Source organism: Trichomonas vaginalis, chromosome III (genome assembly GCF_026262505.1).
Source record: "Trichomonas vaginalis G3 chromosome III, whole genome shotgun sequence".
In the NCBI taxonomy this organism is placed as follows: domain Eukaryota; phylum Parabasalia; order Trichomonadida; family Trichomonadidae; genus Trichomonas; species Trichomonas vaginalis.
Genome location: NC_067205.1, coordinates 21414182 through 21432368, shown reverse-complemented (window position 1 = coordinate 21432368; position 18187 = coordinate 21414182). Strand labels below are relative to the sequence as shown.

Sequence of the window (18187 nt, the reverse complement as noted above, 5' to 3'; positions counted from 1 at the left end):
AATATTTTTAGATTGATTTTTACTAACCTGAACCTCGGAGTAACGAGGTATTCGTAGATATGATGTAGACTATTGTTTTAAACTGTAAGCTCGGAAATTTTTGTTAGATAACTTAGCATTCGAAGTCACTTTTTGAACTTTCTGCGCAAAACTGTAGCCTCGGAGTACCGAGGTATTCGTAGATATGATGTAGGCTATTGTTTTAAGCGGTAAGCTCGGAAACTTTTGTTAGATAACTTATCATCCAAATCTACGATTTGCAATGAATCATCAGTAAGTAAATAGTTGTATTAAAAAGATGTAAATACGATAATATTAAGTGTTTATTCGTAATGATTTGAGAATTTGTTGAAAATTTATTGAACTTGCTCGAGATTTTCATTTTCTGAACTCGTCAATGCTTTCCTTAAGGTTTTTTAATTGACCGTCGACTATCTAGAATGGTTCTTGTTCTGGATTTCGATACCAGTGATCATCAATTTCACTGGCCTCGAATTCATTCGGCGTAAAGTAAACGTTCGTTTCAGGATTCACAGGCAAAGAAGAATGGGGCATATTATTGTAAAATCTGATGACCCGTGGAAGATCTGATTCTGACTTGCAGTTTCTTTCCACGTATGGCCACCATCTCTCAATCTTACCATTTGCCTGTGGATTGCCCGGTTGAATGAAAATATGCTCAATTCCACGTTCAACCAAAAGTTGATGAAATGAGCTTTTATTTTCAAGGCCGTTATCAGTCCAAATAGCATATGGTGGTTGAGGTAGAGTACTTAATGCTCTTTTAAGAACTGCAGTTGTATTTTGAGCTGTTTTTTCGGTAAATAAATTAAAATCTATGATTTTTCGCGATCTGTCGTCTATTATCGCAAACAAATATTTGCCTATTCGTTTCCTCCAATAGTGGATATCAGCATGCCAAATTTGATGACATTTGGATGCTAGATAATTTCGAGGAATGTATTTTTGCTGATTTTCTTGATTTTGAGGGGGAGTATCTGCGATAATCGCTTCGTGTATTTTCCTGCCCATTCTATATATGGGAGAATCGAAATTTTTTGTAATGTATGTTGCCGTTTGTAAGAGAATTCGCGTAATGGATTTATTTCAATAGGCGTACCTTCTATTGGAGTCACAACTGGAACTAAAGTTGTGCGGTCAACTTCATCGAGCCAGTTTCCAGACTCATAATTTATTTCTCCATTTTTTTGAATTTCTGATTGAATTTTTTGAAATTCTTCTGGATTCTTCTCAATATTGACAAGGTCTGTTTTCATTTTCTGAATAATTTTATTGATGCCTGCATCGGGCATTAAATCTTTCAAATTTGCATAAGCTTGGCAGGCATCAAGATTAATTTCTATTTGTTTTCTTCCTCTTTTTGGAATTAATTCCAAATTATTTTCTCTGACAAGCTTTTTGAACATGGTTTTGGATATTTCACGAAAGGTACCATTATTTAAACGGGCCTTTTTGCAAATATCCTTTAGCTTCATTCCAGAGTTAATTTGTTGAACCGATTCCTTTAGCCATTCGATGTCAACTAATTTTCTGGAGGTACGATGCCAGTGATATGGATCCATTTGAGTTTTGTAAAAGTTTACAAAAACTTCCATTCTGAAAAATAGTATGGATTTGATATAAAAAATAATATGTAATGGTGTAATATTGATTAAATAATAAAAATAAGTTTTTTTTAAAAAATTTTGGCGCCAAAAGTCACTTTTTCTAGCGACCCTTTTCGGTATGGTATATGAATTCACATTTTTTATTCCAACATCAGAAATCTTCGAAGAATACGATTCAGAGAGTAATCATACAATTTTTATTTGGATTGAAGACAGCTTCTTCAAAACATCATCAAACTACACTAAGACATCCGAATTTGTTTTCAATTCACCAATTGTTTCGGTTTCAACATATAATTTCAGCAGATTCCACAAGACAACAAACAAATTTATCAATATTGAGGGAAGTATCGAAGATTCGGACTGCACAGGTCATATCTCTATCTTTTACAAATTTGATGATTATCCATATTCAGAATTACATTCAGAATCCATGAACACAGAATGTATTATTTCATTTTCTAACGAAGTTGAATTTCCAACAGCATTTTCAGAATCTGTTCACAGTATCACAATTTATTGCTCAGATGAACACAACAAGAAATCAAACGAAGAACATATTTATTTTTATTATGAATACAATTCACCCGAACTCACAATCAACACATTCGAGAACGGTCCATATCATCGATGTTTGAACAAGAGTATTCATCTTGAAGGTCAGATTGTAGATCTTGATGGCACAGGTCTTGTCACTATTCGATGTTACATTGACAACGACATCATTGACACTAAAACTATTGAAATTTTAAATATTAATGAACATCCATTTTCCTTTGATCTAGAATTTCCATCAGAACTGACTGAATCATTACATCATCTTATAGTAACAGCAACTGATGAATCAAATAAAACATCTACTCCTTTTCGATCAGCTTTTCAATATTTTTATAATTCACCATTATTATCAATAACAACAAGAAATAATCAGACATTTGTCAAAGATGTCAATAAGAAGCTTTATATTGATGGTTTTGTTCAAGATTCAGATGAGCGAGGAACATTTACAATCAAATACAAACTTGATGAAGAAACATTTAATGATTTAACAACATTTTATATTTATGATAATAATCAACGTCCATTCACCGAATCAATTGGAATTGATTCTATTTCATGTGGATTTCATTCAATTTATCTTTATGTTGTTGATGATGATAATAAAACATCATCACATCAACCATTAACATTTTTTGTTATTCCTAACAGTCTGAAAGACAACAAACACAAGAACATCCTTTCGATTCCTAAAACAATTTATGCATTAACATTAACTATTTCAAAATCTTCTAAATAAAATCCCTGCTATTTTTTGTAATATTTAGCTGAAATCATGTTAAAACATCTGAATAATACGCTCATTTATTATGGTTATCAAATGTAATTCTATTGCATTTATTTCAATTTATTTATGATTATCAAAATATTTGCTTTTTCTTTCACAGGTAAAAAATCCATCAACTATATTAAATCAATGCCTCATCAAATCCATCAACATGATATTTAATTTTATTAATATTTAGATCCCAAATCAGCTTGTTAACATAGTTTGTTTTCACTTATCTATGTTAAAATTATTAATTATACTATAAAATCATATTTATTTAAATATTTTTTTATTAATATTTTATCAAATCGAAAGAACTCACATGATTTGAAGTGGAAAAATTACCCTTCTAATCAAATATTTTCCATATTATGTGTTTCCTCTTATGGTTAGTCAATGTTCGTTTTAAAATTTTATTGATTCCCTCAATTTTCGATTCTTATAAAATATTCAATGAGCCCATTGTAAATTTTACGGTTTGTTTTGCAAGAATTTAGATTCTACCTAAATACATCAAAACATATCTGACATTCAGATTTGCCTCAATTTTTTCATAAGAGATCCGCTGTCAGACAGATTGTCATTTGCCATTATTATGGGTATCATCCTCAACAAGCAACTTATGTATGCCGGAGTTGCATTTCTTGGCACCGTAGTCACTCATACTGCAGCGACAATGTGGAAAAGTATACTTGCTAGCAAAATCATTGAAGTAAATTACAGTACTTACTACTATTTTCCAATAGTATTCCTCGTTGAAATAATAGCAATTGTATTGTCCATTTGGATGTACAAAAAACTTGGAACTAGAATCAATTCAATAATAAACGGTATTTTAATCGCAATTGGTTTAATTATTGCGACATTCAATGCAGCCAACACTTCATATCTCGTTTATATTACTGGAACATTCATTGGTGTTGGATATATTATGTGTAATTTGATGAATCCATTATATATTTCTCATATTTCAATGTCAAATACAAGAAATTCATATGGAATATTCCATTTTATTGGTTTAGTAATTGGATCCATAAGTGGTTTTCGTATTGCAATATCTCCACATTGGAAAATTTTCTCATACGTTTATGCAGCCATCTCAATCATACAATCCATTCTTACTATCTTCATTCCTAACATGACTCCCGAAACTTCCGAAGAATTACAAGCTCCAAGAAACGTTAAACTTTGGTTCCATACAGCTGCATTAACGTTACTTCCATTTTTGTCTGGATTAAATGCAGTACCTAGGTACTGTGCTCCAATAGTACATGATCATTCAGTTGTTGATCAGGTTAACATAGTTAACATTGTTTTTTATGTATTAACGTTGATAACAATTATAACAATCATATTTACGATTTATTTCTTTGGATTAAGGAAGCATTGGATAGTTTCCTCTATTTTTGTATTAGTTTTCTTAATAATTGTTACAATATTAAATTTCATGAACAAATCTAACATATTTAGATTTATAATGGGAGATCTTTTTAATATAAGTATGAACTTGGGTTTAAGCAGCGTTGGCCTCTCTCTTATTTGTCAATTTTCAGATAATCTTATTTTCTTTTCTCAAATTCTTAACATTGTTTGCGAGTCTTTGATTGACACTATCCATATATTTCTCTTCAGTAAGATTTGGCTCATCATTTTTATTGTTTTTGGCATATTTACAATTGTATATGGCTTTACATTGTTCCCAGAACTAAAGAACATACAGGAAGAAGAAAAATCAAAGTCAGACAATCTGAATACTCCAATTATTTAAACAATTTTTTAGCGAATTTATTAGATTTTTTTAGATTTTTTTATCAAAATTTTTTCATTAATGAAACAATACATTCTATTTAAAGCGGTTTTAAGATTTTTCTCAATTTTTCAATATGGATCCAATGTCAGAAAAATGTATCGTTGTCAAATTTGACAATTATGGGAATCTTATTGAATAAGCAATTATATTATGTAGGAGTTGTATTCGTTGGATCAGCATTAAGTGCGATTGCAAATTGGAAGAGTGTTCCTATATTTTTTCTTTCAGGCCTCTCACTGAATCAATATATTTTAGCTGCTATAGTTTTACCAATAACCATCATCACACTTGTTTCCTCTATATTTACTTACAGGAAATTCGGAACAAAATTTATTTTAATTGCTGCAGGTATTTCAAATTCAATCGCTCTTGTATCAAAAGCTTCAATATCTAAGGATAACGTTTTTGCTGCTTTTGTTGTCATTGCCTTTCAATTGATAGCCGCAAATATCCATTTATTGATGAATCCTTTGTACATTTCGCATATTTCGCCAGAAAATACAAGAGATTCATACGGAATCCTTCATTTTGTTGGTATTATATTTGGAACATATATCGGAAACCATACATTATACACATCTCACAGAAAATTTTTTATACGTTTTTGCATCCATTTCTTTGATCCAAAGTATACTTATTTGGTTTATTCCGAACATAACTCCTGAAATAACAGCAAGATCAAACGCTTCTAAAGAGAAAAATACATTTTTCATTCAATTCTCTTAATTTTAGCTCCATTAATAATCATTGTTGACATAGTCATATCAAATGCAACCCCAGAACACATATCTTCTTACAAAATAATCCAAGTTAATAATATTCTTCAAATAATTATTAGTATTATTCTCATTTCTATTGCTTTTTCAATTTATTTCTTTGGATTAAGAATACATTGGATAATTTCATCCGCCTTTTCCTTGATTTTCCTGATAATTTGTTCAATTTTAGCTTTCACGGGCAAACGAAACATGTTTAGCTATGGAGTAGCAAGTGGTAACACTATAAGTCTATTCTTAGGTCTTAACAGTGTAGGATTATCATTGATTTGTCAATTTTCAGATAATTTAATTTTCTTCTCTCAAATATTATATTCAATTTGTTCTGAAATAACACAAATAATTTATATTTATAGTCGAAGCAAAATTTGGCTTATTGTTTTCGTAATCTTCGATATTCTCTTCATTATTTATGGAATAGTTCTGTTCCCAGATTTAAAGGCAAACAAGGAGAAAGAAAAATATGAATTAGATGCTATGACTACTCCAATAATTTGATTTTTAATAAATACTAAATCATTTTAAATATAATTAAATATTTTTTTGATCAATAAGTACAATTTATGTATGCTTTGATTCAAGTGCGTGAATATCAATAGTATAAATACAATAAAATATAAAATAACAACTATATAACTTGTCTATTTGGAAGATATGGGGATATCCAACGATGCATCATGGAGTGAAATATATTGCTTTATTGAGGAATCAAGCAAGTATTACCCTTGGACAGTACTAAATGAAATGTATACAGAGGAATTGTTGAGTTCCTAAGAAATAATAATTCATCAAACTTTCTTATATATATAATAATTTGTTATTGGAAGACTTAATTTGACAGAATGAAGTTTTTTTACGGAAACTTTGATGGAGACCTTCATTAATTTGAAGGAATGAAATCAAATTTCATCAGTATGACAATAATTTCTGACGAACAATACTAATAAATTAACGATATTGAACGAATATCAAACGCCAGAAACTAAAATTTTAAAATTTTTACTTAATAATTTTGACGAAATCATATTAATCTTGTTAAATCTACATAAACTTTACAATACAAATGTATGTCACTACATATCAATGATATGTTTTATCTTTTTGACAACAAAATTTCCGAACTCAAGAAAAATGAACGAATTACGTAAACGAAAATGTCTAATATTACATTATTAAGTGAATCTAAATCGATATTTCACAATAATACTCGTAATATGGATGAATATTTTGAAAATTCAAAAGATAATTTTTCTGAAAGAAATGAAAAAAAAATCAAATTAAAATATAATTACAAATATGAAAATGATAAGAAAAATTTACTTGCAGGTGATGAATTTAGAATTGAACTTACAGAACCAACTAAGAAAACGATTCCAGATAAAAACAATGTTTGGGTTGTTTATTATACTGTATATAATCCTCCAGGTAATTCTGTGGAGATAAAATTTTATATTGATTCAGAATTAAAAAGAACAAAAAATACTAATCCAATTGCTAGAACATTTGATTCAGATGTATCGATTTATATTTCCGATTTAGATTATGGTGATCACATATTAACTGCACAAGCTAAGAGTGATAATCAATTAACTAATATTGATTCTGTTGTAAACGAAAACGATAAAAACGGTTTGACAGTAAAGTGACACTTTACATGGCAAAAATAGAGCCTTACTTTTGAGATACTTGAGATTGAAACTGAATCTTATGAGGCGGTGATCTTGAATCACTACCTCATAAGGTTCAGTTTCATATAAAATTTGTTGCAATTTGTTATTCTTTTGCAATTATTTCTTATAAGATTTTACATCTTTTAGCGGGGAATGTTTGTTATCATGTATATATTATAAATATCTACACGATAACGAACATTCCTCGCTAAATTGCTGAGAAACTTTGAGGAAATGTCGAACAATTTCCTCAAAGTTTCTCAGATTTATATAGATCACTAGAGTCCCCTAGGCACTGATTCTGGTTCAGTACCTAGGAGGCTCTAGTTCTTTAACGAACTGATAAAATGTTTTTAAATTTTTGGATATTGCTACCTGTGAAGCACTGACTTCAAGTCAGTACCTCACAGGTAGCAATTACATTGAAAGATGGGAGAAACTTTGTCCGAATGTTAAACTATTCGGACAAAGTTTCTCCCATTTGTAGTGGAGATGGAAGGCTTTGAGGTATATTGTATTAATATATACCCCAAAGCCTTCCATCTCCACTTGAAAGTGTCCAAACTTTGGGTTAATAGTTTGCAATTAACCCAAAGTTTGGACACTTTCTAGAAGGAATTGGAGGGTAAGAGATATACATTCATATGGTATATCTCTTACCCTCCAATTCCTTCTTAAAATGGGAGAAACTTTGTCCGAATGTTAAACTATTCGGACAAAGTTTCTCCCATTTTAAGAAGGAATTGGAGGCTATGAGATACTGATGAAATGTCAGTAACTCATGGCTTCCAATTCCTTCCTAAAACTCATAAAAGTGGACATTACATGCATATAAAATTTGACATGTAAAGTCCACTTTTTGCGAGCGGGGATTTGACGGAGTCAAATCCCCTTTTTCGTTTACGAGAATTCTTTAGAATTTGCAGTTGGATATTCAAATAAACTTACTCTATCTAATTTAGGTTTAAATCCAACAAAAATTATAAAGAACAGTGGTCAGACATTGACATTATCAGGAATTGCAAGTTATCCAAATGGAGAATCAACAGCTCTCATTAAATATTACTTCAACGAAGATAATAACACTCAAAATCAATACGAAGTTCAAGTCGATTCAAATGATGAAACTTTCACTAAACCAATCACTTTTCCAAATGATTTACCAGAGAACAATCACACAATTCATATTTATTTATTAAAAGATGGTTTTAATAGCAAAACATATAATCTTTCATTCGAATACATTTATAATCCATCAATTATCAGTATCACAACAGCTCCTAAGTCATCATACACAAAGAATACAGATTACAACATCTTTGTTACTTTATCTGTTTCAGATCGTGATGGCAATGAACTAATTGATATTTACTGCCAATTTGACAGTGAAACAGCAACTAAGAAGACATCACAATCAATAGTAGTCAATGAAATAAATACAAATTATGATTTTGATTTCACAGTTAAAATTCCATCATCATTCTCAGAAGGAACACATATAATTTATATTTGGGCTGTTGATTCTAATCAAAAAGACTCAAATCATTTGCATTATCAATTTGATTTCAATTACAACACACCATCAATTTCTATAACAACAGAAAACAATCAACAAATTCGAAAAGGAATAAATAATCAAATTGAAATCAAAGGAAAGTGTCACTGATCTTGATGGAAGTGGAACAGTTACAATAAATTACATTATTGATGACAATGGTTTAGAACGACTTGTTGAAAGAATAACAATTTATAATACATCATCTCATGAATTCAATAAAAACATCGATATTCCATCATACTTGAATGAAGGAATTCACAAAGTCACAATTTATTGTTATGATGAAAGTCTTAAGAAATCAAATGAAGAAAACATTAATTTCATATATATATTCAACAATCCATCTCTCATTGTCAACAAAGAACCTCTGTCTACATACCACAACAAAATTGATAGAAATATCACAGTCTCAGGAACATTCACAAACGAAAACAATGCAGAACATATTTACTTCTTCTATGTCATCGACAACAGTTCTCGACATAATATTGAAGATGTTACAATTACAAATGAACATGAATTCACATTTTTTGTTCCGTACCGAAAAGGGTCACTAGAAAAGTGACAAAAAGTGACACCTACTCTTATTTTCGCGCCAAAATTCGAAAGGGTTTTTAATATAATAATTATAATATATAAGGAATTTTATTAAAAATATGAAATTAAAATATAAAAAATTTAATAGTTAATTTAAGTTTGTTTTTTATTTTTATTTTAGAACTGTTTTCATAGGAATTAAGGGTGAGAGATATATAGTATGCCTATATACCTCGCACCCTTCAATTCAAACTCTAAATGGGAGAAACTTTGTTCGTATGTTATCTTATGAAAGCAAAGTTTCTCCCATTTAGAAAGTGAATAGGAGCCTACCAGGCACTAATACATAATCAGTGCTTTGTAGGCTCCTATTCCCTCGAGAAAGTTCGAAAACTTGGTCGCAATCAGATGCAATTGCGACCAAGTTTTCGAACTTTCTGGTAGGAATTGAAGGGTGAGAGGTATATAGTATGCCTATATGCCTCTCACTCTCAGATTACATTAACGTACATAAAAAAATATTTTTAGATTGATTTTTACTAACCTGAACCTCGGAGTAACGAGGTATTCGTAGATATGATGTAGACTATTGTTTTAAACTGGTAAGCTCGGAAATTTTTGTTAGATAACTTAGCATTCGAAGTCACTTTTTGAACTTTCTGCGCAAAACTGTAGCCTCGGTACCGAGGTATTCGTAGATATGATGTAGGCTATTGTTTTAAGCGGTAAGCTCGGAAACTTTTGTTAGATAACTTATCATCCAAATCTACGATTTGCAATGAATCATCAGTAAGTAAATAGTTGTATTAAAAAGATGTAAATACGATAATATTAAGTGTTTATTCGTAATGATTTGAGAATTTGTTGAAAATTTATTGAACTTGCTCGAGATTTTCATTTTCTGAACTCGTCAATGCTTTCCTTAAGGTTTTTTAATTGACCGTCGACTATCTAGAATGGTTCTTGTTCTGGATTTCGATACCAGTGATCATCAATTTCACTGGCCTCGAATTCATTCGGCGTAAAGTAAACGTTCGTTTCAGGATTCACAGGCAAAGAAGAATGGGGCATATTATTGTAAAATCTGATAACCCGTGGAAGATCTGATTCTGACTTGCAGTTTCTTTCCACGTATGGCCACCATCTCTCAATCTTACCATTTGCCTGTGGATTGCCCGGTTGAATGAAAATATGCTCAATTCCACGTTCAACCAAAAGTTGATGAAATGAGCTTTTATTTTCAAGGCCGTTATCAGTCCAAATAGCGTATGGTGGTTGAGGTAGAGTACTTAATGCTCTTTTAAGAACTGCAGTTGTATTTTGAGCTGTTTTTTCGGTAAATAAATTAAAATCTATGATTTTTCGCGATCTGTCGTCTATTATCGCAAACAAATATTTGCCTATTCGTTTCCTCCAATAGTGGATATCAGCATGCCAAATTTGATGACATTTGGATGCTAGATAATTTCGAGGAATGTATTTTTGCTGATTTTCTTGATTTTGAGGGGGAGTATCTGCAATAATCGCTTCGTGTATTTTCCTGCCCATTCTATATGAGGGAGAATCGAAATTTTTTGTAATGTATGTTGCCGTTTGAAGAGATTCGCGTAATGGATTATTTCAATAGGCGTACCTTCTATTGGAGTCACAACTGGAACTAAAGTTGTGCGGTCAACTTCATCGAGCCAGTTTCCAGACTCATAATTTATTTCTCCATTTTTTTGAATTTCTGATTGAATTTTTTGAAATTCTTCTGGATTCTTCTCAATATTGACAAGGTCTGTTTCATTTTCTGAATAATTTATTGATGCCTGCATCGGGCATTAAATCTTTCAAATTTGCATAAGCTTGGCAGGCATCAAGATTAATTTCTATTTGTTTTCTTCCTCTTTTTGGAATTAATTCCAAATTATTTTCTCTGACAAGCTTTTTGAACATGGTTTTGGATATTTCACGAAAGGTACCATTATTTAAACGGGCCTTTTTGCAAATATCCTTTAGCTTCATTCCAGAGTTAATTTGTTGAACCGATTCCTTTAGCCATTCGATGTCAACTAATTTTCTGGAGGTACGATGCCAGTGATATGGATCCATTTGAGTTTTGTAAAAGTTTACAAAAACTTCCATTCTGAAAAATAGTATGGATTTGATATAAAAAATAATATGTAATGGTGTAATATTGATTAAATAATAAAAATAAGTTTTTTTTAAAAAATAATTTTGGCGCCAAAAGTCACTTTTTCTAGCGACCCTTTTCGGTATGGTATATGAATTCACATTTTTTATTCCAACATCAGAAATCTTCGAAGAATACGATTCAGAGAGTAATCATACAATTTTTATTTGGATTGAAGACAGCTTCTTCAAAACATCATCAAACTACACTAAGACATCCGAATTTGTTTTCAATTCACCAATTGTTTCGGTTTCAACATATAATTTCAGCAGATTCCACAAGACAACAAACAAATTTATCAATATTGAGGGAAGTATCGAAGATTCGGACTGCACAGGTCATATCTCTATCTTTTACAAATTTGATGATTATCCATATTCAGAATTACATTCAGAATCCATGAACACAGAATGTATTATTTCATTTTCTAACGAAGTTGAATTTCCAACAGCATTTTCAGAATCTGTTCACAGTATCACAATTTATTGCTCAGATGAACACAACAAGAAATCAAACGAAGAACATATTTATTTTTATTATGAATACAATTCACCCGAACTCACAATCAACACATTCGAGAACGGTCCATATCATCGATGTTTGAACAAGAGTATTCATCTTGAAGGTCAGATTGTAGATCTTGATGGCACAGGTCTTGTCACTATTCGATGTTACATTGACAACGACATCATTGACACTAAAACTATTGAAATTTTAAATATTAATGAACATCCATTTTCCTTTGATCTAGAATTTCCATCAGAACTGACTGAATCATTACATCATCTTATAGTAACAGCAACTGATGAATCAAATAAAACATCTACTCCTTTTCGATCAGCTTTTCAATATTTTTATAATTCACCATTATTATCAATAACAACAAGAAATAATCAGACATTTGTCAAAGATGTCAATAAGAAGCTTTATATTGATGGTTTTGTTCAAGATTCAGATGAGCGAGGAACATTTACAATCAAATACAAACTTGATGAAGAAACATTTAATGATTTAACAACATTTTATATTTATGATAATAATCAACGTCCATTCACCGAATCAATTGGAATTGATTCTATTTCATGTGGATTTCATTCAATTTATCTTTATGTTGTTGATGATGATAATAAAACATCATCACATCAACCATTAACATTTTTTGTTATTCCTAACAGTCTGAAAGACAACAAACACAAGAACATCCTTTCGATTCCTAAAACAATTTATGCATTAACATTAACTATTTCAAAATCTTCTAAATAAAATCCCTGCTATTTTTTGTAATATTTAGCTGAAATCATGTTAAAACATCTGAATAATACGCTCATTTATTATGGTTATCAAATGTAATTCTATTGCATTTATTTCAATTTATTTATGATTATCAAAATATTTGCTTTTTCTTTCACAGGTAAAAAATCCATCAACTATATTAAATCAATGCCTCATCAAATCCATCAACATGATATTTAATTTTATTAATATTTAGATCCCAAATCAGCTTGTTAACATAGTTTGTTTTCACTTATCTATGTTAAAATTATTAATTATACTATAAAATCATATTTATTTAAATATTTTTTTTATTAATATTTTATCAAATTGAAAGAACTCACATGATTTGAAGTGGAAAAATTACCCTTCTAATCAAATATTTTCCATATTATGTGTTTCCTCTTATGGTTAGTCAATGTTCGTTTTAAAATTTTATTGATTCCCTCAATTTTCGATTCTTATAAAATATTCAATGAGCCCATTGTAAATTTTACGGTTTGTTTTGCAAGAATTTAGATTCTACCTAAATACATCAAAACATATCTGACATTCAGATTTGCCTCAATTTTTTCATAAGAGATCCGCTGTCAGACAGATTGTCATTTGCCATTATTATGGGTATCATCCTCAACAAGCAACTTATGTATGCCGGAGTTGCATTTCTTGGCACCGTAGTCACTCATACTGCAGCGACAATGTAGAAAAGTATACTTGCTAGCAAAATCATTGAAGTAAATTACAGTACTTACTACTATTTTCCAATAGTATTCCTCGTTGAAATAATAGCAATTGTATTGTCCATTTGGATGTACAAAAAACTTGGAACTAGAATCAATTCAATAATAAACGGTATTTTAATCGCAATTGGTTTAATTATTGCGACATTCAATGCAGCCAACACTTCATATCTCGTTTATATTACTGGAACATTCATTGGTGTTGGATATATTATGTGTAATTTGATGAATCCATTATATATTTCTCATATTTCAATGTCAAATACAAGAAATTCATATGGAATATTCCATTTTATTGGTTTAGTAATTGGATCCATAAGTGGTTTTCGTATTGCAATATCTCCACATTGGAAAATTTTCTCATACGTTTATGCAGCCATCTCAATCATACAATCCATTCTTACTATCTTCATTCCTAACATGACTCCCGAAACTTCCGAAGAATTACAAGCTCCAAGAAACGTTAAACTTTGGTTCCATACAGCTGCATTAACGTTACTTCCATTTTTGTCTGGATTAAATGCAGTACCTAGGTACTGTGCTCCAATAGTACATGATCATTCAGTTGTTGATCAGGTTAACATAGTTAACATTGTTTTTTATGTATTAACGTTGATAACAATTATAACAATCATATTTACGATTTATTTCTTTGGATTAAGGAAGCATTGGATAGTTTCCTCTATTTTTGTATTAGTTTTCTTAATAATTGTTACAATATTAAATTTCATGAACAAATCTAACATATTTAGATTTATAATGGGAGATCTTTTTAATATAAGTATGAACTTGGGTTTAAGCAGCGTTGGCCTCTCTCTTATTTGTCAATTTTCAGATAATCTTATTTTCTTTTCTCAAATTCTTAACATTGTTTGCGAGTCTTTGATTGACACTATCCATATATTTCTCTTCAGTAAGATTTGGCTCATCATTTTTATTGTTTTTGGCATATTTACAATTGTATATGGCTTTACATTGTTCCCAGAACTAAAGAACATACAGGAAGAAGAAAAATCAAAGTCAGACAATCTGAATACTCCAATTATTTAAACAATTTTTTAGCGAATTTATTAGATTTTTTTAGATTTTTTTATCAAAATTTTTTCATTAATGAAACAATACATTCTATTTAAAGCGGTTTTAAGATTTTTCTCAATTTTTCAATATGGATCCAATGTCAGAAAAATGTATCGTTGTCAAATTTGACAATTATGGGAATCTTATTGAATAAGCAATTATATTATGTAGGAGTTGTATTCGTTGGATCAGCATTAAGTGCGATTGCAAATTGGAAGAGTGTTCCTATATTTTTCTTTCAGGCCTCTCACTGAATCAATATATTTTAGCTGCTATAGTTTTACCAATAACCATCATCACACTTGTTTCCTCTATATTTACTTACAGGAAATTCGGAACAAAATTTATTTTAATTGCTGCAGGTATTTCAAATTCAATCGCTCTTGTATCAAAAGCTTCAATATCTAAGGATAACGTTTTTGCTGCTTTTGTTGTCATTGCCTTTCAATTGATAGCCGCAAATATCCATTTATTGATGAATCCTTTGTACATTTCGCATATTTCGCCAGAAAATACAAGAGATTCATACGGAATCCTTCATTTTGTTGGTATTATATTTGGAACATATATCGGAAACCATACATTATACACATCTCACAGAAAATTTTTTTATACGTTTTTGCATCCATTTCTTTGATCCAAAGTATACTTATTTGGTTTATTCCGAACATAACTCCTGAAATAACAGCAAGATCAAACGCTTCTAAAGAGAAAAAATACATTTTTCATTCAATTCTCTTAATTTTAGCTCCATTAATAATCATTGTTGACATAGTCATATCAAATGCAACCCCAGAACACATATCTTCTTACAAAATAATCCAAGTTAATAATATTCTTCAAATAATTATTAGTATTATTCTCATTTCTATTGCTTTTTCAATTTATTTCTTTGGATTAAGAATACATTGGATAATTTCATCCGCCTTTTCCTTGATTTTCCTGATAATTTGTTCAATTTTAGCTTTCACGGGCAAACGAAACATGTTTAGCTATGGAGTAGCAAGTGGTAACACTATAAGTCTATTCTTAGGTCTTAACAGTGTAGGATTATCATTGATTTGTCAATTTTCAGATAATTTAATTTTCTTCTCTCAAATATTATATTCAATTTGTTCTGAAATAACACAAATAATTTATATTTATAGTCGAAGCAAAATTTGGCTTATTGTTTTCGTAATCTTCGATATTCTCTTCATTATTTATGGAATAGTTCTGTTCCCAGATTTAAAGGCAAACAAGGAGAAAGAAAAATATGAATTAGATGCTATGACTACTCCAATAATTTGATTTTTAATAAATACTAAATCATTTTAAATATAATTAAATATTTTTTTGATCAATAAGTACAATTTATGTATGCTTTGATTCAAGTGCGTGAATATCAATAGTATAATACAATAAAATATAAAATAACAACTATATAACTTGTCTATTTGGAAGATATGGGGATATCCAACGATGCATCATGGAGTGAAATATATTGCTTTATTGAGGAATCAAGCAAGTATTACCCTTGGACAGTACTAAATGAAATGTATACAGAGGAATTGTTGAGTTCCTAAGAAATAATAATTCATCAAACTTTCTTATATATATAATAATTTGTTATTGGAAGACTTAATTTGACAGAATGAAGTTTTTTTACGGAAACTTTGATGGAGACCTTCATTAATTTGAAGGAATGAAATCAAATTTCATCAGTATGACAATAATTTCTGACGAACAATACTAATAAATTAACGATATTGAACGAATATCAAACGCCAGAAACTAAAATTTTAAAATTTTTACTTAATAATTTTGACGAAATCATATTAATCTTGTTAAATCTACATAAACTTTACAATACAAATGTATGTCACTACATATCAATGATATGTTTTATCTTTTTGACAACAAAATTTCCGAACTCAAGAAAAATGAACGAATTACGTAAACGAAAATGTCTAATATTACATTATTAAGTGAATCTAAATCGATATTTCACAATAATACTCGTAATATGGATGAATATTTTGAAAATTCAAAAGATAATTTTTCTGAAAGAAATGAAAAAAAATCAAATTAAAATATAATTACAAATATGAAAATGATAAGAAAAATTTACTTGCAGGTGATGAATTTAGAATTGAACTTACAGAACCAACTAAGAAAACGATTCCAGATAAAAACAATGTTTGGGTTGTTTATTATACTGTATATAATCCTCCAGGTAATTCTGTGGAGATAAAATTTTAGTAGTAGGATATGACGGGTTTTGTGACTTTTTTTGTAAACGTAAGAATTCATACAATATCGAGCGATTTTGTATCATTTTTTAACATATTAATTTTAAAATAATTTATTTTTTATTCTTACATAAATGACCCAACAAGTAAAACCAGATAAAATAGATTATCGAATTTTAGAGGATGGTGTTCCGGTTTATATTCAAAGATTTAAAGGGAAGCAATATTATAGAATTGTTAATCCTGAATATCTTAAACATCAATTTAAAAAGGAAGACTGTGAATTATTAAACGCTAATGAATATGAAAATGCTAAATCAAAACTGAGATATAAATATATTGGAAGTGATGAAAGGTGTAAAGATAAAGATAAAGTTTATTCAGTTTCATATAATGAATGGAAAACCAATAAGATAAGAAAACATTTAGGAGATTATGGGAAATGTTCTGAATTCTTTAAATCTAGTATGTATGAGAGAGTAAAAGAAATTAGAAATAATTATTTTCATGAATGAAAGATTCACTACCATAATGAAATAAAAAAATTTTTAAAAAATAAACTTTAAAAAACTAATGATTATTTGAATTTATGAAATCAATAATTTGATTTATTCGCTCTTCAATAATTTCTATTCTTTTTGTTAAATCATCTATTTTCATTAATGAGGTGATTCTTGATTGAGGAATAGATTTCAAACTAACCACTCCTTTTATTTTTGAAATTTTGAATCCATGACCCTCTGGGTCTTGGACTCTGTCCTCAACTTTAAACATTTTATTCAATTTACACGTTGTCAATTCTTCAAATAATTTTTTATTGTTAGCATAATAGTCATTAAATTCTTCAACAGATGAAAAAATTTTTATTTCAGTGATGGGTTTAACAACATTTATTTTTTGTTGAACATTTTCACTTTCTTCCTTTTCTGTTTCATTTATTTTTAAAATCGGTTTCATTTATGATTAAATAAAAATTAGAATATAAGTGATGAAATATATTTTTTAATTAATATTAAATCAGAAATGGCGGCAGGATTCTTTAAAAAATTATGGGAAGGAATTAAGAAAGCAGCAAGATGGGTTCATCAGAAAGTAATAAAACCCATTGCAAACTTTTTGGCACCAGTAGCGAAAACGGCAGGAACTATCATAGGTGGAGTATTAGGTGCTAAAGCAGGTAATCCAGCGATGGGAGCACAAGCAGGTAACGCAGTTGGTGGAATTGCTGAAGGAATACTTAATAAAATAGGAGGAAAGTAGTGGAAAAATAAATATTATTTTTATCTCAATATCGGTTGTAGTCGACGATAAACTTTATCTCCTTTATTTAATACTTCCCTTACCGGAACATTAGGTGCTATTTGTTCTGCAACGTCACTAATTGC

The 18187-nt window shown here is 29.6% G+C and overlaps 1 protein-coding gene and 1 pseudogene across 2 annotated transcripts, besides 2 other annotated features; both read left to right on the top strand.

The window, feature by feature from the left end:
• Nucleotides 1–7133: 7133 nt before the first annotated feature.
• Nucleotides 7134–8119: a mobile genetic element.
• A 1362-nt stretch (nt 8120–9481) lies between these two features.
• Nucleotides 9482–9799: a mobile genetic element.
• A 2638-nt stretch (nt 9800–12437) lies between these two features.
• TVAGG3_0738820 lies at nt 12438–12745 on the top strand (annotated as a pseudogene). The gene has a single exon. A coding segment is annotated over exon 1 (308 nt).
• Nucleotides 12746–17825: 5080 nt separating this feature from the next.
• On the top strand, nt 17826–18062 carry TVAGG3_0738810 (N-acetylmuramoyl-l-alanine amidase family; the record flags this gene model as incomplete). Its single annotated transcript, XM_051244804.1, has 1 exon — nt 17826–18062. The coding sequence occupies one exon, from the start codon at nt 17826–17828 to the stop codon at nt 18060–18062; it is 237 nt and encodes a 78-aa protein (XP_051091391.1).
• Nucleotides 18063–18187: the final 125 nt, after the last annotated feature.